General features: G+C 45.4%; 1 protein-coding gene across 1 annotated transcript in view; it reads right to left on the bottom strand.

The window, feature by feature from the left end:
• Nucleotides 1-23,492, bottom strand: part of LOC147890521 (uncharacterized) — a 96,470-nt gene that overhangs the window by 51,634 nt on the left and 21,344 nt on the right. Inside the window, exon 2 of the mRNA XM_087390311.1 lies at nucleotides 3,929-4,099. Within this exon, the coding sequence (XP_087246437.1) occupies nucleotides 3,929-3,938 (10 nt within the window). The 5' untranslated portion in view covers nucleotides 3,939-4,099. The remainder of the gene's footprint in view (nucleotides 1-3,928; nucleotides 4,100-23,492) is intronic.

The following is a 23,492-nucleotide window of genomic DNA, read 5'->3' as shown; positions in this document are numbered from 1 at the left end:
TCAGGACAGCATTGGATTTATTTTGCTTGGCCGCGGGGGCGCAGATAAATTGGCATAAATCCAATGGCTTTTGGATCAGTGATGAGGACACTCCAGTTTGGGGGCTTGACATAGGATTCACTTGGGTTCAAAGGGGTGTGCTTGTCAAGCATTTGGGCTGCCAGGTCAGCTTGGATATTTCTTCCACGCATCAGTTTGCTCCTGTGTTGGAGAGCATCAGGAGGAAGCTCCTTTTTTGGAGCTCAGCCAAGCTGGATCTTGCCTCTAGAGTTGTGGTGGTCAACCAGGTCCTCTTGGCCACGGCCTGGTTTGTTTGTTCTTGATGGTGCTGTTCTAGGGACTGCATCACTCAGCTCAGGAGACCGATCAGAAATTTTCTTTGGAGTGGGCTTGATGAGACAGCAGATACCTTAGCCACGGTGGCTTGGGAGACCCTCATCCTCCCTACATAGGAAGGGGGTATTATTGATCCAGATTTACAATGTAGAGCTTTACTATGCAAGATGGTGGTGCGCGGACTTATGCTAGGGCAGGAACCGTGGAAGGCCTTTCTTATTAGCAAGATACAGAGGTGCACACCTTCTTCAGGAGGAGACTGGATGAGCAGTATTAGGTGGATCTTCACCACAGCACACCTCAAATCACCTTCGTCCCCTCTCATGGTTGCCATTCTGAAAGCATGGGCCAGTTTCAGGAGCACTCTTCGGAGGATTCCTCCTTCCTCTCGTGAAGAGATTGATAGGCAACCCATCATGTGGAATGACAATATTTTAGATGATCATGGCAAACCACTTGGTGCCTCACTCTACATGCAGTAGTCCAGGTGGGAGAGGGGACCTGCATCATCTTTGGGGTCTTGGAAAGCTTTCCGCAGGCTTCCAGAGGAGACCAAGTCTTAGTTGACAGGACATCTCAAAGGGAGTGCACGGAGGATCTTGCAGATTGAGGCAGCCCTTCCGGAGGATTAGGTAGACACGGATGATATGCCACTCACTTGCTCCACTTGGGCAAGTACTTTTACGAGAGGCGCGGTTTCGCTTTAGGTTTTGGCCTTTCGAGATGTACAGGAGGATGCTTTAGTTTTTAGTGTGCAGGATGGTGGCAGATTGCTCAGATCCACAGAGGACATCTTGCTTGAGTCTGCTTTTCAGCCTATCAGGGTTGTAGGTCTTTTGGTGCAGGGATCAGATTCAGAGTGGTTCCTCGACCCAGACTCCCGGCTACTCTCCATCGGGTCTTGGAGGCTTTGGCTCTACGGGGGAGTTCCCATTAGGTATTTGCAGTGGGACCCTGGAGAGTGGGAGTGGATTGACGCAAGGCATCGAGAGAAGAGCATCCCCTTCTTTCGTTACACGATCAGTAATGCCAGGAGATTTCAGCTCAGTAGTAGAGGTTGGAGACCTTCCAGAGTTCCTCATTGGGAGACATTTTGTATCACTGCGGATCCGTAGAGGTGCTTCTGGAGGAGACTTTGGAAATCCCATAGGAATAGAAAGATCACTCTCTTCTTTTGGCTCTCTATCCATGGTGGGATTGTAGTGAACCTTTGGAGATCCAGGTTTGGAGCTGACCCTACTTGCCCTCGTTGCCTCTCTGCTTCAAAGATTATTCAGCATTGTTTATGGGATTGCAGACAGGCGAGGATGATTTGGATGGGGGTAGCCAGAATTTTCAGTCACTTTGCTCACTCCCCATTCTTTATGACATGGGGCTCACTGGCATGGCTTTCTCTTACAAGGCCTCAGGTATTCTATGAGAGACTTGACTCCTCTCGGACCATTTTGGTTCGACGTCATCAGATTGAGTCCTGTTCGTTGGATGTGGTACCACACCTTCCTTTTACAGATGTACATGCCTCTGTGGATACTTCTTGAGAGATTTTAGCAAGCATAGCATCCTGGCATATCTGGAGAACCAGATGCACAGAGGCTATGGAGGGTACTCATGTTCATCCCTCGCACACTTTGGCTAGTATCCTAACAGACACCGTACATACTTTGATGGCCATATGGATGAGTATGCACGGAGACTCCCGTGCAGCCTCAGCTAGGAGAGCTTCTTTCTTCAAGGAATGGAAGGATTCTCCTTTCTTCTCTGAGACTCCTTCAGGGTTGAGGTGGCACTTTCAACCTAAGCCTTGGTTGTTTTCCACCTCACTTTCAGGGGGTTTTATTTATCCTCATGATTTCATGATGTATTCCGCTTTGAGCTTACTCTCGCGGGTTTTTTCTCCTACTTAATAGAAGTCTATTTCTGGAAAAAAAAAAAAAAGTACTTTCCTTGTAGCTTAGGTGGAGTATTAATGAATCTAGGTACATAGATGAGGTCAACATTTTTATGCAGACTTTGGGAGGGGCTGGTTGTTCCCTTGCTAGTACTTTGATTCAAATCCTACTATACGCAAATGATGTGGTGCTTTTATCCTCCTCTGCAGAGGGCCTTCAAAGACATTTAGACGCATTGTGGTCCTTTTGTGAGTCACATGGTTTGAAGGTCAACCTTGGCAAAACCAAGGTTATGATCTTCAATACTTCTCGAGCAGCCATGCATAGAGATCAGTTCACCTTTGATGGATCGTCAGTTGAGATTGTCTCGTCATACACATACTTACGGGTTCTCTTTTCTAGCCCTATTTTAAAGATGAGAGCAGTGATGCAGCCTCATCTGAGTTGACAATATGCATCGCTAGCCAGGTTAGAGACACAGTGCTTCCACTCGCACTTGCAGGACCCGCAGACCAAGATCCTTTTATTAGATTCATTGGTGTGATGTATCGCAGCCCTTGTTGGGGGCCAGATCTTTCAAATGCAGAGTGGGCTCATGTGGAGCGTCGGATGATTCATGGTAAGCCGTTAGTTTCCCACCAGATCATCTAGGCCGAGTTTGGATCATCCCCACTACAGCTTGACATACAATTTCGAGTCATCACATATTTATGGCGTGTTAGAGGGTACGGGGAGTGCACTTCAGGACACTATAGACGATTGTGGCTAGCACCATCCTCCTCTATGGCCCTAGCAACTGCAGGTGATCAAAGGTACTAGGTCATTGGGAGGGTCATATTGATGTTATGCTATGACTCTATATTGGTGTCCTTATGGCTATGCAGCATGTAGCATGTAGTATGGGTGTCGATGCTCGTTTTGTACCTCCACCCTTTTAGCTTCTTTGTATCAGGTTTCTGAAGACTTTAATAAACTTTCTTTTCTCTCTATTGCCTCTTCAGAGACAGTTCTGGGATATTTTCCCGCTTTCTCTCCTTTCCATACCAGAGATGCCTAGCTGTCTTTATTCACAAGGCAGTTAGACACCGGGAGCGTCTACTTCCATCACAGGCACAGGAGCAAACCTCCTTGATAGACTCTTCTCAGAGCTCGATCACTGATTTCTTCCAGCCAGACCATGCGGACTCCCATACCACGAGGCCCCATTATGATCGTGACACAGAGCCGACGACGCGACAGCTCAAACAGAGAGTGGATGCACAGATTACACTTGGGGATATTCCTTCCTTGTTCAAAGTTGGGGCTCCACCAATAGGGGTTATAGTAACCCTTGTTAGACGTAGAACTAAGACCAAGAGACGACACAGGGCCACGTCCGCAGGCAGCCACCCCAGCACTCTATCTCTGACTTTATGCCCTCACTACCTCATCCCCCTTGACGCTCTGATGATGAGGATGTTAGTGTTGTGTATACGATCATCATTCTGACATGACTATGTAGCATTCAACAGTTATCATTTGCAAGACTATGTAGGACTGAGCACTTATCATTTTGCATTTTGCATTGGGGTGGATGCTCGTTTAGTAGCTCCACCCACGCAGCTTGTTTGTATGAAGATTTTTCAGTCTCAAAGACCCATCAGTCTTTCGAAGATTTTAATAAACTCTCTCTCTCTCTCTCTCTCTCTCTCAAATAAGCTTACCATTGTCCATGACTTTGCGAATAGCATGATTTAACCTGTCCGCTACATATATAATACTCTCCTTGTCGATTGTCAAGCTATTAGAATGGTTAAAAAGAGCTTCTTTAGATGGCCCATCTGCGTATCCAGATATGCCTAATGATGACCCTGCAATCAGCTCGTATGTGCCATCTGCAAAAAAATACCACAATGGAAATGAGAAGATTGTGAATCTTTCAATCAACATAAAATGTAGTACTAAAATATGAGTAAAATAATGCTTCTTCAAATGTAATTTGGGAAGTGAAAAGCAGATCGTCAAGACTGAATCTGAAGTATAAATATCATGGATAAACAAAGCCATCAGAGTGTATACTGTGTCAGTCCAAATACTAGCCATAGTCTAGGAAGGGTGAACCTGGATACCCTCCATTGCCTCTGTACACTTGGCTCTCCAAATATGCCAAGCTGCAATGCTAGCCAAAATCTCCCAAGATGTGTCTATTGAGGCATGAGCAGCTCTGAAAGGAGTGAGGGGAACATCCTAGAGGGAACAAGACTCCACTGAGTGTTGCCGTACAATGAAAGCTCGATCTAGATCATGTCTCTCAAAAAACACCTGTGGGCAGTGAACCCCAGGTCATATAGAAAGGTGATGTATGAAAGATGCTGAAAATCCTAGCAACACCTTTACAGATCATCCTCGCCTGTCTGCACTCCCAAAGGCAATGCTGTACTGATTCAACTGCCATGTGACAACGAGGACAAGTAGGGTCGGCCCCAAACCTGGATCTCCAGAGGTTCACTGCAATCTCTCCATGAATAGAAAGCCAAAAGAAAAGAGTGATCTTTCGATTCCTGAGGGATTTCCAGAGCCTACGCCAAAAGTTTTTCCGCAAAGCTGCGGAAATCTGGAAACTATCTCAATGTGGCACTCTGGAGGGCCTGCAACCTCTACTGCTGAGCTGAAACCGCATTTCTAACTGTGTACTTCCCTCCCTTCTAGCCTACATGTTCCCTGAAATCCTCCCTCTGCTCCAATAGTTGAAAACTTACCTGGTGCAAAAGCATCAATAGATGCTAGCAAATTAGATCATCTCCAAAGACACATGAATAGACAGACTCCAGATAAGTTCATTTCAAAACTGATCCATAATAGCGCTGTCCATAATTATGGCACGCTACAAGTACAACTGAGATACTACTCATTCATACTCTGCTCAATGGACATCAATGCTATATGAAGTAGCGGGGCTAGTAACACAAAAGGCATCCATTCAAAGTGAATCCTCTACAAAGGAGACTAGGGATGGGTGTAGCCCAATTCCAACGGCCCACCATAGGCTAATTGGTGTTGGTCCCAAAATGACCAGCCAAACCAAGAAGGCTGACTAGCCAAGCAGCAATCCTCCACCATTTCCCTTGTGCCACCATTTGGCTGCTCACCTTCACGTTCCACCATCACTGCTTGTATCACCATTCAACTTGCCACACCAAATTTAGGAAGGGGTAAGCTACATAAAGTGAAACCCATGGGGACATGTGAACTGCATAGGCTAATGTAGGTTCTCGGGCAAAACGGCCACCTTTTTGTTCCCTGGCCTGTGTGGACCTCTCCCACAACCCTGGCTGATATGACACCAAAAAATACATTGGAAAAACAGCAACGAAGTATGCACCGATGTCAATGCCAACGCTTCAGAACACATGATCTTGTCCTCCTTCCCTCATGTTCATCAGGTTCTTCAATTGGGTGTCCTTCTCTACTCCAAAAGCCTTCTACTTCCACCACGTCTTGTATGTCTGCCTCACGTCCTGTGCATGTTCACACGATATAGCTACCTGTACACTAAGTTGTATTGAACATAACATGAAGATATACATGTGAACCCCTTAGGGTTAGGGTTAAGGTTAGGGTTAGGGTTTGCCCCTATGCCCTATGTAGATGGTGCAATTTACACCATCCTCAACACCCCCTCTTAAATTGTACTGGAGTAGAGGGTGCATGTACAAGACCTGTCTGTGGATTTCGTTTGGTACATATGATAGCATCCAAAACTGAAAAGAAAACTAAAAGAAATCAGAGTAGTATGTGCGTATGTGAGCACAAATCCAAGGCTGTCCTGAACGAGGTGAGTGTCTGTGGTGTGGCATCCAAAAAAACAGCCGTATCATCTGCCAACTCACTATCCAATAGCTCATCCTCTTGCCTCAACAGAAGACTCAGCCCTATAATATCAGCTTGAGCTCTAAGGTAATAGCTCATAGCTTAGGCCATAAATAAAAAGAGAAAGGGGTGCTAAACAGCATCCCCGACGGACCCATCTGGTAATCTGAAACCTGTCTCCCCTGACCACCAATGAGAACCTGGCTATGGGCTGATCTTTAGAGAGCTGACACCCCTCTGATCCATCCATCTATGAATCGAAAGCGAGCGAGGGTACCCTCTAGAAAGCCTCAGCCTACTCTGTCAGAAGCTTTCTCAAAGTCCAGGAGTAGAATGGCAAGCCTATGGCCATTATGCACAATCTTTACAATGCATGGCCCACTAGTCAGAAGTCTCCCAAAATGAGAAGATGTTATCGAAGACTCCTGCCATGCACAAATCCCGTCTGCATATCATGTATAAGATCTGGAAAAAAGAGTTGCAGACGTAGGCTGATTGCTTTTGCTAAGATCGGTCTCCACTGAGACACTAAATTCCTGCAACCCCCTTTTGGGATAAGATGAATGAGGCCCTCAGTAAGTAATTCTGGCATCTCACCCGAGTCCCAAATGCCCTACAGGGCTGAGATAATGTGATCACCAATCTGATCCCAAAATGAAATAAAGAAAGACTGTGTAAGCCCATTTGAACCAGGGCACTTGCGCTTGTTAAGGGCAGAGAGAGCAGCCCTAAACTCTATGTGGGTGAATGGTGCATCAAGTGAGACTATCATATCTCTAGTGACCGACATAGGTAAGTGCTGCCAAATAACAACTCGAGCATCATCTCTAGCCCGTGTGTCAGCATCTGCTGTAAGAAGGGAGGCATAGAAATCTATGGCTACCTGCAAGACGGCATCTGAATGTGTCTGTAAACTCCTGTGAGTCAACAAGCTGTGAAATGCTCTCCTTACTATGTCTAGGGCCAAGGGTAGAGAAGAACTTCTTGTTGACCCTACCTCTCGTGTGAGTCTAAAATGATTCTGTGGCATGAAAGGCATACTCTACTCTCTGATCTAACAATGACTACTGCCGAGCCCTTGCTGCAGCAAGGCACTCCTGAACCCAAGCATATGTAGGCCTCTTCTGCTCTTCCCTCTAAAGAGCAACCAACTGCTGGCGGATACCTTTCTCTTGCCTGAGAATCTCACCTCTCCTGATACGAGAAAATGAGTGGTAAAAGTTGCTAATATCTAAGAGGGCTGCAACTATACCTGACGGGGAAAGCTACCCATCGTGCATGTGAGATACCCAAGTCCGCAACACTGCCTCTATGAGGCCCTCCTCTGTGTAGAAGGCATTTGGAATCCTGATACTGGTAGAGCAACTCCTCACATGAGGATATGAAACAAACATATGATTTGAAGTGAACACCCCGAGTGTAATGCATACTGTCCCACCTCTGTCCAGAGCCCAATCATCCACATAAAATCTATCAATCTGTGCATGGATAGGCATCTGCAACCTCCTGTTTGACCAAGAAAACATGAGTGACTGCGGCTGAGTGTGGAAAGCATCTCTGCTACTGTACCAAAAAAGAAAGGAATCCCAGGATGCTCTCTCTAGGGAATGGATAGCACCTTCCCTATCTCCTCTTTTGTCTGTGGGCATTTCAACCATGTTGAAATCCGCCAAATGATCCAAGACTCTGCAATGCAAGACCAAGAAAGCAGGTCCTTCCATAGAAGGACACGGTCCCCCTCTTGAATTGGGGGCATAGAGGTTTAAGAAACCAACCTTATGCCCACCAATCAAAAGAATGATCCACTGAGCTCTAGAGGGAATTATGAGCCCATGTCCAATCACCAAGGGTAGCATCAAAGAAGAAACATAAATGCAAGTATCTCCCCTGCTAGTGCCCAAGGTGGGTGACCAAAAAGTATGGCCTGAGAGAAGCTTACCCGACTTGGCACAATCCTTGACATCCAGTTTGTGTTCCTGAATCATAAGAATATCAATGGGGGCCCCAGTAACACCTGGATGAAGTTGGTTACGAATTAGTTGCCTAAAGGGGCGGTGAGGTACACCTCTGAGGCCCTGAATGTTCCAACTGACAATTCTCATCGACGAGAGGACCCTAGATGAAAAACCTTACCCGACCTGGTAGCGGAGATATCCCTCTCCTGAGAAAAATTCCTCCTATCAAGAGGAGGGAAGTCAATTGGGGAAAGCACTGCCACACCTGCAAAAGGGGAAGGTCTATCCATGGTGATCTAAACAAGATGCTCCCCAAGGGTACAGGGTAAAAACTCCTCTAACTCAAACTCTACCATCTCTGCCAGAACTGCAAAAGAATTCATGAATGATGCTTTTAGCGCAGAAGTGTGGAGGATCCCTGCAGATGGTGGAGTAGAAGCGATAATCCCCTTGCCTCTGTCAAGAGGTGAAGAAAGAGGAGCAGAAGAGAAAGGAAGTTGCCGATGGAGCTCGGCCTAACGCTAATGAAGCTCAACCAAATAAGTATCATTAGCATGGAGTATGGCATGGGTTTCAGCAACAAATTGCTCCATAGATGGAAGCTCCTTCACATGAATATCTGAGGGGACACGAGCGACCACATCAGCACTAGGAACTAGGACAGGAATCTTTCCTGCAAGGAAGGGTCCGTAGCGCCATTAGTAGCCTCCTGAGGTGGAACACGCTCAACAACTCTGACTGGCACCCAACATGGGACAACTAGAACAGGACGTGCTCACGGTCCTAGTCACACTATAGAAGAAGGTCCAAGACGAGAGGCTGTAGCCGACGGTCCTGGGCGAGAGGTGAAAGGTCCAACAAAGCAAGAAGTGGTAGGATGTGCAGTAGATCGAGAAGTAGGTCCAGCTGAGGTGGTGCTATGAGGCGCTACACCCGTAGACCTTTTAGGCCTTTTCTTTTCTCTCTTCCTTGGGCAATCTCTGGCAAAGTGACCATAGGTCTTGCAAATCCTACATTGATTCTGTCTCTCGATAATCTCGACTCTCTGCCTGAAGAATGATCCATCTGGACGCTGGAGCATGATGTGGTCATCCGTGATGTTAGGGTTGGAGACAATGACCCTAACACATTGATAGAACAAAACCTGTATCAAGTTTTTGAGCACTGTATATAGCTGTGGGTAGGCACATAGTTGTACACATCTAAGGTAGGTGTGGGCTTTTGGCATTTGTGGATTTTTCTTTCACAAGCATGATGGACTGATGTATAGTTTTTTTAGACAATAAAGTATGTTTTGCAGGGACTTCATGGGAAATGATGAAATGTAATGTGGTTATACCAAACTTCCAGAGCAAGGGTGTCCAGTGTGTGGTCAAGTGAAATGTTTTTGGGGTTATGTAAATCAAGTCATGAAGGGTTTCTTTACTTTATTTTTATGAGTCAATGTGCACTTGCATGCTACGGGAATTTGATATGTTTTGGTGCCCACGTCAAGGGCCTTTTCATGTGTGTGTACGGGGGTGCATGCAAGCTTTAATGTGCATGCTAATGTGTGTGGGAATTGTGTGACTAAAGGTCCAAAATGTGCATTTAATGTGCCTTGGGGGGATATTTGCATTTTTTAAATGGAAGAGTGGTAAATTCTATGTGATGACGTGGCTGGAAAATCTGGAAGGGAATGTGCACATGCAAGGTGGCTACATGAAAGGATGAAGCGGAGCTTCTGGACTGTGAGCTAGAGCTACATGAAGATGGCGGCTGGGAGCTGATTTGGTTTTACACTGGAAGGATCTACGATGCAAGGGGGGCTCCTTGAAGATAAGGCTGGACAACCAGATTTGGAGAGTCTCGTAGATGAAAGAGAGGGTGTGCATAAGCGAAAGGCTGAGCACCCAATAAAAAAAGGCCTATGTACATGATGGGATGGGGATTTCCGACTGCATGCTTGGCACAAAGGGACTCCAAGTTTGGAAAGGATAAACTCGGGGTGCTCCGTTGCTACAGCTACGTGGTGAATTTAGATCAAATGGGAGAGAAGGGCTATTGCGGACGCTGTTGATTGTCTTCACGTAAGGGAATCTGTGAGCTTGTGTGCGCTGAGAAGACCTTGGCGTTGGAGATCTCCAGAAATAGCGAGCTGTTTGTAGTTGGCTGAGCATGGCTACCACACAGGCAGGACGGTCGTTGTTTGCACATGAGCTGATGCAGAGAATGCGTGGTCTGGCTGAGATCATATGGAAAGGCTGTTTTTTTTTTCTGATTGAGGAAGCTACCTGGCTGTGCGGGTGACGCTATACATGTGAGCAGCTTGAGGCATAGCTGTGTATCGTTTTCTGCTAGCTGAAGGACTTTGGGCAACAGAGACTCCATGAACTCCGTATGCAAAGAGATAGAGGGACCAAGGAATTGCAGGGTAAGGCGCAATGGAACGTGACCTTTCATCGATGATGGTTGTCCTAAGCGAGCTGGGTAGTGATAGAGAAGGAGAGGAGGTGGTGCTGTTGCAGCTTTGTGGGAGTTACAAGCTGTTGTCCTTGATGGAAGCTTAGGAGTGTGGGCTGTGGGTTTATAGTATTCTGAGGCTGACTGTTCTCTGAGTTTTGGGGGAAAGTTCAGTTCAGTTCTAAGTTTATCTGTTTTGGGCTGTGTAGTCTTTTGGCTCTCTCTGAGTCTGTGTGATTCATGTTCAGTCAATTTTTGTGGGGAGACACCTGCTCTGGAACCTGGTTCATAAGCTCATCATCTACGAGCCCACATTGCAGCTGATCCCTATGAAGTCTCAGCTATCTGACGTGGTGAAGTACATAATTCCTGGTTGTCTTTCCTTTTTTTTCTTATCATCTTTTTGGCGATCCTGCTGGGGACAAGAGGAGTTTTGAATTGAGATTGGGTACTCAAGACAAAACGGCCCAGAAGATTGGCTCGGGAATGTTGCTTAAATTTCTGTGTGGTTAGGGATTGAAACTATGAAGACAAAGCCTCACATGAGAGTGATTCATTGTGAGTTATGTGGGGAGTGTGGACACAGGAGAGATAGATGCCTTGATGTTGAACTTCGGGTGATACGTCTCCGTGCTAAGGTTCAAAAGGCTTTGAAAGTAATTGCTCTTAGGAAGAAGAATGCCAGTCAGATGCAGGGTAAGTTTTCTTCAGTAGAGTGATTATTTTTGTTTTCTTCCCAGAAGAGGTTGGGTGGTATTTCTGGTTAAGATAAGTTAGTCAAGAGGAGAGATGGCTCGTGAATTTCCTCGATTTCACGGGTTGCCCAATGAAGACCGAGAGAGGTTTTTAGAGTGCTTAGAGTTCACAGCTCTTATTAAAGACAAGAATGCTCTAGAAGTCCTTCTTCAGATTCTATCCTTTTGTCTGTTGGGAGAAGCGAGAACTTGGCTGCAAACTTTCTCTGCAAGGATGCGTGATGATCAGGGTGTTCACAAAAACCCGACTTATCCAAAGGTGAGGACAGCTTTCCTAGACAGGTTTATGTGTGTTAGAGATCCTGATGGCATTTGGAGAGAGCTATGTTTATTGCAACAACAGCTGACTCAGCTAGTGGATGAGTATGTGTGAGAAATGGGAGAGAGAGAGCAAATGAGAGAACAAGAGGCAGGAGAGAGTGAGAGCTGAAAGCTTAGTTGCAAATAGATGAGTATTACAACTGAAAAGAGTGATGGGTTTTGTCTAAGTGACAAAACCTTATCACTTCACTAACCATAGTTAGTGATCTAACTGTGGTTAGGGGGAAAAACCTCTAAGTGAGGGAAAAGTGCCCCTAACCTACTTATTACATTACATTGGCCACTGCTAAATTATAGCAATAATTCTAACACCCCCCTGCAGTGCCAATGTCATGTACAAGGAAAAGATCAATCACCAAAAGGAGATAAGTTCAGGGCACTGCGAAATGCCTCAAACTTTTCATGTGGAAGTGCTTTGGTGAAAATGTCTGCAACATTGTCATGTGTTGACACATAGATCATGCTGATCTCTCCTGCATGCAACTTCTCTCTGACGTAGTGATAATGAACCTCAATGTGCTTCGTGCGAGCATGAAACACAGGATTCTTTGCCACTGCAGTAGCGCTCTGACTATCAGTGAGAATTGGAGAAGGACCCTCCAATGAAAGATGAAGATCAGCAAATAAACGACGCAGCCAAACACATTCAACTGTCGCTATGAAAGCTGCCCTGTACTCAGCTTCACATGAAGAGGTAGCCACTGTAGATTCTTTCTTGCTCAACCAAGAAATACAAGCTTTCCCCAGAAAGAAACAATTGCCACTTGTGGACTGCCTAGTGTCATAATCTCCAGCCCAATCTGAAGCCTGACTGTAAGATGTGGCATCAACTGATTCTCCTGCATCATGCATTGTGAGTTTCAGCCCCGGCTCCATGGGAGTGGCTATGGGCTTACAATCATGCATGTTAAATCTGTCCAAGAGTTTCTGGGCATACTTGGACTGAGACATAACAGTGCCACGTCTCTCTTGAGAGAACTGGATTCCCAAATAAAAGTGAAGCAGCCCCAAATCTGACATGTCAAAGGTGGTCTGTAAATCAGCTTTAAAATCTGCACTTTGAAATCTGCAATATTATCTTCATTGGACCCTGTGAGTAGTAAGTCATCGACATAAAGAAGGATCACTAAAATTTCCCCCCCATCCATCTTGATGTAGAGGGTGCTCTCAGTAGGACTATTGTGCAGCCCCTTGCTGGTCAAAAAGCCATGAATCTTGGCATACCATGCACGAGGGGCCTGCCTATTTCAGCCCATACAAAGCTTTGTTTAGCTTGCATACCTGAAGTGCATTTGCTGTAATTTCAAAGCCTAGAGGTTGTTTGACATAAACCTTTTCCAGCAAGTCTCCATTTAAGAAGGCTGTTTTTATGTCCAACTGATGAACATTCCACTCAGAATGTGCAGCCATTGCAATAACAGATCGGATGGTGGTCATCCAGGATGTAGGAGCAAATGTCTCCTCATAATCTATGCCCTTTTTCTGAGTATAGCCTTTAGCAACCAGCCTTGCCTTGTATCTGTCAATGGAGCCATCTGGCTTCCGTTTCACCTTGAAAACCCATCGTGTACCAATGGCATGTTTACCCGGTGGCAAGTCTACGACATCCCAAGTCTGATTTTTCTTAATGGACTGCAACTCATCGTGCATGGCATTCATCCAATGCACATTGTCCTTTGCTTCTTCGAATGTTGCAGGCTCCTCCTCATCAAGAAGAGTACCTGCATATGCTGATTCCACTGAATTAGCACCTTCCATGTGCCTTGCTGCACTACGAGTCCTGCCAGGTAATGGAGCATCAATCTTACTCTCCATGAGAGTCTGTAACAGCCAGTGGGACTGTTTTTGCTGCATGTATGTCTGCAATTTCTTGCTGAACCACCTGTTCCACTGCCTATGGAGGTGGCAAGACATCTTGTGGCTGAACTGGAGCATCGGGAGGTGGCTGTAAATTCTGATTTGCATTAGAACTATCAGCAGGGGAACCCAAGGCAATGGGTAGTAACCCCTCCAAAACATCCTCTGAAGAAGAAGGCATATGAAATTCAGCCTGAGTGTGAGCTGAATTTTCTGCAAATATCACATCTCTACTGACAATGATCTTGCGTGTAGCAGGATTGTAGAGACGGTACCCCTTGCTTTCTGCATTGTACCCAACAAATATGCACTTAATTGCCTTATCTGACAACTTGTGCCGAAATTCAACTGGCACATGAGCATATGCAAGGCATCCAAAGACTCGGAAATGATCCACTGAAGGCTTTCTCCCATTCCAGACCTCATAGGGAGTTTTTGTTTTCAAAGCCTTAGTGGGAGCCCGATTGAAAATGTAGTTGGCACACATCAGACCTTCAAGCTAGAATTTGTGAGGCATGTGTTTGCTTTTCAGCATGCATCTGTCCATCTCCATAAGAGTTCTATTTTTCCTCTCAGCTTTGCCATTTTGCTGAGGGGTCAGCCTCACTGTGAGCTGATGCACAATACCCTTACCTTTCAGAAAAGCATCAAAATCTGCAGACAAGTATTCCCCACCTCTATCTGTGCGCAATGTCTGTATCTTGAGTCCAGTTTCATTTTCAACCATGGCTGAAAAGTGTTTAAACACCATGAACACTTCTGATTTGCACTTCAACCCAAAGACCCAAGTGAAATTGGAGTAATTATCAATAAAAGTAACAAAGTAGAGATGACCACCCAATGATGGAGTCCTCATGGGACCACAGACATCACTGTGTATAAGCTGTAATTTGCGGACAGCTTTAACTGAACCATCCTTTTTGAAGGGGAATCTATGCATCTTGCCTAAAATGCACCCTTCACAGGCATGTGGAGGAGGTATCTCAAGAGGTGGCAATGCATCAACCATAGAGTGCTTCTGAAGCGTCATCAAGCTGTTGTAATGCATGTGGCCATATCGGGCATGGCATAATTCTGCATTCTGCATGGCAACAGTAGGAGTAGAAACTGCAAGAGCATGGGCTGCTCTTTTCTCAAAAAGATCAAGCTGAAAAAGACCATGCAGCAGAGTACCAGATAATCTCAAGGCATAATCATTTTCCCTGTCTCAGACAGCACATTTGTCATCCTCAAAGATGACCTGAAATCCAGCTCTGTTAAGAGTGGACACTGAAAGAAGATTCTTGGTCATACCAGGCACATATAAGACATCTGAAAGTCTGAAAACTGAGCCATCAATGGCAGTAAGCTCAACTTCTCCTGTGCCACGTACTGAATATGACGAGTTATTGGCACAAGTGACTTTCTTACCAACGGGAGGTGGATGCAATAAAGTAAAGAGACACTTCCTAGAAGTGATATGCTTGGATGCACCGCTGTCAAAATACCAAGTATTCAATGTTTCATTGACACTGAAAGCATATGCATCTGTAGAAGAGTCATAACTGCAAGTCAAAAATGCATATGTATCATCATTACAAGTGGCTGTACTATCCCGAGCATCTGGAGCAGCCAGCCTAGAATCTGAAATGCAAGATAAAAAGGCATAATCCTGTCCAACAAAGTTGGCTGCAGCATCCCCACTGTCAGATGCATGAGGAGCTGAATCTGAAACAGCCATACTGGAGCTGTTTCTCTTCTCTTTTGCAAGCCTTTTCCTGCATTCTGCAATGTGATGACCTGGCTTTTTGCAGTAATGACAAAAACCCTTCTTCTTGGGCTTACTTGCATCATTTTTAGCCTTTTGTGAAGGCTGTCCTGACCCACTGGAAGGCTGATTTACTGATGTCTTTGCCTGTCCCTTTGTTTTTGACTTGAAGTTTGAGAGCATAGCTTGTTCACCTGCACGTGAAGCCAAGTTTTTCCTAGTCTGCTCTTCCTGAAGCAGAAGTCCTATCAACTCATGAAAAGTGAGAGGATTTGCACCCCCCGTCAATGATAAGTTCAACGAGGTATGAAAGCTGAGATAAGACTCAAGAAGAGAATTCAGAGTGGTAGTAATCATCTCTGAATCAGGAATAATCTCATCTATGTTTAATAATTGCTCTCTGAGATCCTGTAGCTTTGTGAGGTGAACTGACATGGAGTCACCCTCTTCCATATGTGTATTACTTAACTCTCTTTTCAAGAAAGATACCCTTGCATCATTCCGGGCTACACACATGCTTTCTAAGATATCCCACGCTGCCTTCGAGGTCTTACATGCTTTCTAAGATATCCCACGCTGCCTTCGAGGTCTTACATGACCGGATATGCGGAATGATAAATCTTTTCACTTCCCGTGAATCCCATCTCTTCTGCTCTGGAGTAGTGGCTATAGCTGCACCAACAACTTGTTCTGCAGCTGCACCCTGTGCACGACCTCTTCCACCTCCTTGCTGAGGAGGGGTATTAGGTGCCATACCTGCTGGTCGGATCTCACCCCCATTCACATAATCCCATAGATTGCAAGAAATCAGAATATTGCGTACCATAAAACTCCAGAGGGAGTAGTTGGTACCATCCAACTTGTCTTCCTGTGAAAGACCACCGAACTGGAAATCATTCTGATTTTGCAGGGCCATATCTGAGAAAGAGATTTTAGCAGATACAAGACTGAATTCCCTTACTGGGAATGAAATGCACAACTCCCAAAAAACACAGCCAAGCACTGGCTATAAATGCAACTCAGATTTCTGCACTTGCACTGTCAGAAATCTGTCCAAGCATCAAAAACTCTCCAAAATCTGACAAAAGTGCTGCAAAACACTTCAAGAAAGGCAGTATGAACTGAAATTTCCAAAATTGCTCTCCCAACACAAAAGCCCCAAAATAGGCCCGAAATTGCAACCAGAAAGGGGCAAATTGGTCAAAAGCCCCAAATGTTGCAAGAATTGCGCTCTCTCTGCAAAAGCCCCAAATTTCACTGCGAAATTGCAATGTAATTACAAAATCCCCAAATTTCTTCAAGAAATTGTACTGCAGAATTGAAAGCCCCAAATTTTGAGCTTGAAATTATCTGCAAAGTCCCAAATTTTGTCTGCAAGATTGCAAGCAAAACCAAAAAGCCCCAAATTTCTGAAGCAAATTCTGCAAATTGATTGTAATGTCTGCAGCAAACAAGATGCCCCAAATGTACTCCCAAAAACTGAGCCAAACAATGGCTGTCTGCAAAATGTGCCTGCCAAAGATCACCTGCACATGAAGGAAACCCTATACGGATCTGCAGGTACAAATTTGCAAGTACGGATTTTTGCAGCTGGACTGTACGGTCGTACGGAAATACTCGTGCGGTACGGACGAGCAGATCTTACGTACGAATCTACGTAACATTACGGAGAAGTACAAGCGTACGGCGACAAGCTGTACGGTACAGTACGGAATGCAGCGCTACACGTGCAGTACGATGACAATGATCTGTACGATGACAAGTGGCAAATGGCAGGGCGTCGCAGGTACGGAAGCAACAGGTACAATAGGTACGGCAAAGTACGGGCAGGTACGGACGAGTACGGGTAGGTACGGACGAGGTACAAAACTGTACGGACTACGATTATACGGATGGCGTGCTCCAACGGGAATGCAGCATACAGACGGAATGCAACAGGAGGAGGAGCTTGGGCTGGGAGCAGGAGCTCAACGAGGCTCTGATACCAAATGTGAGTATTGGGGAGAGAGAGAGCAAAAGAGAGTGAGCTGAGAGCTGAAAGCTTGAAAGCTTAGTTGCAATAGAAGAGTGTAAGAGTACAACTAAAAGAGTGAGAGATAAGGTTTTGTCCTAGTGACAAAACCTTAGTAGTCACTAACCATAGTTAGTGAACTAACTGCGGTTAGGGGAAAAAACCTCTTAAAGAGGGAAAAGTGTCCCTAACAGCTTATTAAATTACATTGGTCACTGCTGAATTATATCTATAATTCTAACAAAATCCCCCCCATCCTTCTTGATGTAGAGGGTGCTTTCAGTTGGACTGTTGTGCAGCCCCTTGCTGGTCAGAAAGGCATAAATCTTTGCATACCATGCACGTGGGGCCTGTTTTAGCCCATACAAAGCTTTATTCAGCTTGCATACCTGAAGTGCATTTCCTGAAATTTCAAAGCTTGGAGGTTGTTTGACATGAACCTCTTCCAACAAGTCTCCATTAAGGAAGGCTGTTTTTATGTCCAACTGATGAACATTCCACTAAAAATTTGCAGCCATTGCTATGACTGACCGGATGGTTGTCATTCTGGATGTAGGAGCAAAAGTCTCCTCATAGTCTATGTCCTTTTTCTAAGCATATCCTTTTGCGACCAGCCTTGCCTTGTACCTGTCAATGGTGCCATCTGGCTTTCTTTGAACTTTAAAAACCCACCGTGTACCTATGGCATGCTTACCTGGTGGCAAGTCGACAACTTCCCATGTCTGATTTTTCTGAATGGACTACAACTCATCGTTCATGGCATTCATCCAATGCACATTATCCTGTGCCTCTTCAAATGTCTCAGGTTCCTCCTCATCAAGAAGAGTACCTGCATAAGCTGATTCAACTGAAAGAGCACCTCCCCCATGCCTTGCACTCCGAGTTCTGCCAGGTAATGGAGCATCAATTTTACTCTCCCTGAGAGTCTATAACAGCCAATTTGGGATTGTTTTTGCTGCATGTATATCTGCAATTTCTTGTTGAACAACCTCTTCCACTGCATGTGGAGGTGGTATGACATCCTATGGCTGAATTGGAACATGAGGAGGTATCTGAAAATTCTGATTTTCATCAGATATATCAGCAGGGGAACCCAAGGCAATGGGTAGTAACCCCTCAAAGACATCACCGGAAGAAGAAGGCATATCAAATTCAGCTTGAGTGAGCTGAATTCTCTGAAAATCTTACATCTCTACTGACAATGATCTTGCGTGTGACAGGATTGTAGAGACGGTAGCCCTTGCTCTCTGCATTGTACCCAACAAAAATGCATTTGATTGCCTTATCAGACAACTTATGCCGAAACTCAACAGGCACATGAGCATAAGCAAGGCATCCAAAGACACGGAAATGATCCACACAAGGCTTTCTCCCTTGCCAAACTTCATAGGGAGTCTTGGTCTTCAAAGCTTTTGTGGGTGCCCAATTCAAAACATAATTGGCACACATGAGACCTTCAAGCCAAAATTTGTGAGGCAATTTTTTGATTTTCAGCATACATTTATCCATCTCCATAAGAGTACGATTTTTTCTCTCAGCTTTCTCATTTTGCTGAGGAGTTAGCCTCACTGTAAGCTGATGTACAATGCCCCTGTCTTTCAAAAAAGCATCAAAATCTGCAGACAAGTACTCCCCTCCTCTATCTGTGCGTAATGTCTGTATCTTGAGTCCGGATTCATTCTCAACCATGGTTGCAAAGTGTTTGAAGACCATAAACACTTCTGATTTGCGTTTCAACCCATAAACCCAAGTATAGTTGGAGTAGTCATCTATAAAAGTGACAAAGTAAAGATGACCACCCAATGATGGAGTCCTCATGGGACCACAGACATCACTACGGATAAGCTGTAATTTTCAAACAGCTTTAACTGATCCATCTTAAAAGGAGATCTGTGCATTTTACCAAGAATGCACCCTTCACAGGCATGTGGAGGAGGTGTTTCAAGAGGAGGCAATGCATCAACCATGGCATGTTTTTGAAGCGTCATCAAGCTGCCATAATGCATGTGTCCATATCTCGCGTGCCATAACTCCGCATTCTGCATAGCCGCAGTAGGAGTGGAAACTGCAAGAGCATGTGATGGACTTTTCTCATACATGTCAAGCTGAAAAAGACCACGCAACAGAGTGCCAGACAATCTCAAGGCATAGTCATGCTCTCTATCATGGACTGCACACTTGTCATCTTCAAAAATGACCTGAAATCCAGCTCTGTTAAGAGTGGACACTGAAAGTAGATTTTTTGTGATACCAGGCACATACAAGAAATCAGAAATTCTGAATGTTGAGCCATCAATGGCTGTAGGTTCAACTTCTCCTGTACCACGGACTGAATAGGAGGAGTTGTTGGCACATGTGACCTTTTTACCAACAGGTGGTGGATACAGAGATGTGAAGAGACACTTCTTGGAAGTGATATGCTTTGAGGCACCGCTGTCAAAATACCATGTATTATGTGTCTCATTGACACTGAAAGCTGATGCATCCTTGGAAGAATCATAACTGCATGTCAGAAAAGCATAAGTGTCATCATTACAAGTGGCTGTACTGTCCCGAGCAGCCAACTGAGAGTCTGAAATACAAGACAAGAAGGCATAGTCGTGCTCCACAAAGTTGGCTGTAGCTTGCTCATTGTCAGATGCATGAGGAGCTGAATCTGAGACAGCCATACCGGAGCTGTTTTTCTTTTCTTTTGCAAGCCTTTTCTTGCATTCTCCAATGTAGTGACCTGGCTTTTTGCAGTAATGACATATTCCCTTCTTCTTGGGCTTACCTGCATCACCCTTAGCCTTTTGAGAAGGCTGTCCTGGACCACTGGAAGGCTGATTTGCTCAAGTCTTTGCCTGTCCCTTTACTTTAGGCTTGAATTTTGAGAGCATGGCATGTTCACCTGCTCGTGAAGCCATGTTTTTCCTGGTCTGCTCTTCCTGCAGTAGAAGTCCTATCAACTCATGAAAAGTGAGAGGATTTGCACCCCCCCTCAAAGACAAATTCAACGAGGTATGAAAGCTGATATAAGACTCTGGAAGAGAATTCAGAGTAGTGGTAATCATCTCTGAATCAGGAATGATCTCATCAATATTCAACAACTGCTCTCGTAAATCCTGTAGCTTTGTGAGGTGCACTGACATGGAGTCACCCTCTTCCATATGTGTATGAGACAATTCTCTTTTCAAAAAAGACACCCTGGCATCATTCCGAGCTGCATACATGCTCTCCAAAATATCCCATGCTGCCTTTGAGGTCTTACACGACCGGATATGCGGAATGATGAATCTTTTCACTAAAAGAGAAATACACGACAAAGCTAAAGCATCATGTGAATCCCATCTCTTCTGCTCTAGAGTGGTAGGTATAACTGCACCAATAACTTGTGCTGCAGCTGTACCTTGTGCACGACCTTTGCCTCCTCCTTGTTGGGGAGGGGTATTAGGTGCCACATTTGCTGGTCGGAACTCATCCCCACTTACATAGTCCCACAAATTACGAGAAATCAGAATATTGCGTACCATAAAACTCCAGAGGAAATAGTTGGTACCATCCAGCTTGTCCTCTTGTGAGAGACCACTGAAACCGAAATCATTCTGATTTTGCTGGGCCATGTCTGAGAAAGAAAATACAGCAAATGCAAATCTAAATTCCCTTGCTGGGAATGGAGTGCACAAATCCCAAAAAAACACAGCCAAACACTGGCTAAAAATGCAACTCAAATCTCTGTAATGTCTCTATCAGAAATCTGCCAGAGCATCCAATCTCTCCCAAAACCTGCCAAAAGCGCTTCAAAGCACTCACAGAAAGGCAGTGTGAACTGAAATCTGTCAAATTGCTCTCCCAACACAAAAGCCCCAATTTGTGGCTTGAAATTGCAACCAAAAAGGGGCAAATTTACTAAAAGCCCCAAATTTGCAATTTCTGAACAAAAGCCCCAAATTTGGAGTTGAAATTGAGACAAATTTCACCCAAATAGCTAATCTCCTGCAAAAACCCCAATTTCTTGGCCAATCTTTGCAATTTGCTTGCAATGTGTGCCAAAAAATGGACAAAAGCCCCAAGCTTCAAATTGAAATTGAGCACAACTTGGGGCAGTTTGACAAAAATGCCCAATTCACAGAATATGCTCAAATCTGTCCAAAAAACTGCCTAGCCAAACAATGGCTTCCTGCAAAGAAATGTCTGCCAAACAATATCCTCCTGCAGAGCAAATCTTGCAAAAATGCAAATTTCCAAGCCCACCTTCAAACTGTACGAACTAATAGTACGGAACTGTCAGTCCGTCTGTACGGCAATTTGTACGGGAATGTATAGAAGATGTATGAACAACCGTACGTACTGTATGGCAAGTAGCAGCCAGCGATGTACGGAGGACTCAGGTGTACGACGCCACACGTGCTATACGAAAGATCTGTACGGAACTGTACGGATAACTGTACAGTCTAGCGACGACTTGTACGGCTCTGCTCTACTGCAATGATGGCGATGGAGCTGTACGGAAGTCAGCGCAGATACAGTACGAAAGCGGGTATACTACAGTTGTACGGCGCTGCAGTTGTACGGACGTATGGCTGATGCAGGCTGATAGTACAAATCTGTATGGGGCTGTTCGTACGAAATTCATACACATGTACGAACGACGAGCATAGGAGCTGTAACGGCGCACGTGAGCTGAGCGCAGCTGTACGGAATCACAGCGTGCACGTGACTGTATGATGTTGGGGTAAAGGGTAGTGTGCCCACCCACTTGTACAGTGCCCATGTATACTCATATATATATGATAGAGGAATAAGCTGGAGTAGCTTTTGTTCCACCACTTTTGGTGTCTCCTTATCCCTTTGTGTGTGCTCTCCTCTCCCACAACTGGTATCAGAGCCCACGGCGTTCGATCTACGAGGAACTCTCTAAGCTTAGCAATGGAGCTGTCGGGAGGCTGATGGCCGCCAAGCACGGGCATGGAAGGGCTAGCGATGGCCGTGAGGTCAGCTGTGAGTCCCATTTGGAGAGGCTGTGGACCTTGTTGAAGAGAGCTGCGGGGCGTTGAAGGTCATTGAGGCGAGCTAAAGAGCAATCGTTGAAGTGCCATGGAGCGAGAGCTTTATGTGCTCGTCGTTTGATGTGGCTGAAGCATGCTTCCATCGGTGTTTGCAGCCCATGGTTGTGGGTGAGCATTGAGGCTATTGGCTGGTGAGCAGTCCGTGGCATTGAGATTTGCAGGAGCTGGCCGGTTGTGACTGTTAGCCAGTTGTCGTTCGGCGCGGTGGCTCGATGGGTTGGCTCATTGGAGCTTTCCATTTGTGAAGCTTGAGTCACTGAGGGTCGTGAGGCCTCTATTGCAGGGTGCTTTGGAGTAGGCTGGTAGAGCAGAGCCGCTGTTTAGCCTTTGTGATTCGATGGGACGATGGAGAGGCTTAGGAGCCACTTTGGTTGTCCTCACTAGCTTTGAGCAGCCGCCGCTGGAATGTGGGCTGACAATGGTTGTTGGAGAAGATGAGCTGTTGGGGAGCCTGTGGATTGCATGTTTGATGCAGTTGTATGCTTGGGAGATAGCCGGTGTTGCATTTGAGGTCTTGGAGCTGAGCATTGGCTGATTTTGGTCTCTTTGCGGGACATTTTGCAGAAGTACACCTTGTGGACATTGTGTGGGATATGTGCTTGTGCACTATGCAACTTCTTTCGGTTGCAGTTGAGCTTTGTTAGCTCGTGTTTTCCCGTGCATTTGGGTCCTTGTACGGACATACTCTGGTGCATCTTAGTCCTTGTGAACATTCCGTTACAGTTGGTCAGATTTTGACAGTTTGGCTTGGCTCGGGGGTACAGTTAGGCACCCTGAGCGACAGTAGGCTGACATTGAGACTCACGGTTTAGGAGTTCTCTTGTCAGAGGCCATTGCAAATACTTTTGTTGACTGTGGACACATGCTTTGAGGTCATTTTGACAGTGATTCAATGGACATTTTGACAGTTTTACACCTACATGTATGGTGGTGTTAATGTCAGTTCATTGAACAGCTGAGGAGGATGTATTGTCAATGATTTGCCATTGTTTGGAGCACATTTCGGGGTTCAATGCTGAGGAGGATGTATTGTCAATGATTTGCCGTTGTTTGGAGCACATTTCGGGGCTGTTTTGCCAATGCTTTTGGGCTATTTTATTGCTGATCTGTGAGCATTTTCAGGGCTGATTTGGTTGGGCATTGTACTTGCCATTTTGCTGGTGTTGCAGTTGACATACGGGGTGATCTACTGGATGTATTTTGACCATTTTTGGGGCTGTTTTGCCGGAGCAGATGAGTGCTGTAAAGGGCAGCAAACATACAAGGAAGCTGCTGTTGCTGT

This window comes from Dipteris shenzhenensis, chromosome 19 (assembly GCF_047967505.1).
Source record: "Dipteris shenzhenensis isolate YYH24624 ecotype China chromosome 19, Dip_SZ_1.0, whole genome shotgun sequence".
NCBI lineage: Eukaryota > Viridiplantae > Streptophyta > Polypodiopsida > Gleicheniales > Dipteridaceae > Dipteris > Dipteris shenzhenensis.
The sequence above is the reverse complement of the archived record's forward strand: the minus strand, read 5'-3'. Positions and strand labels throughout refer to the sequence as shown.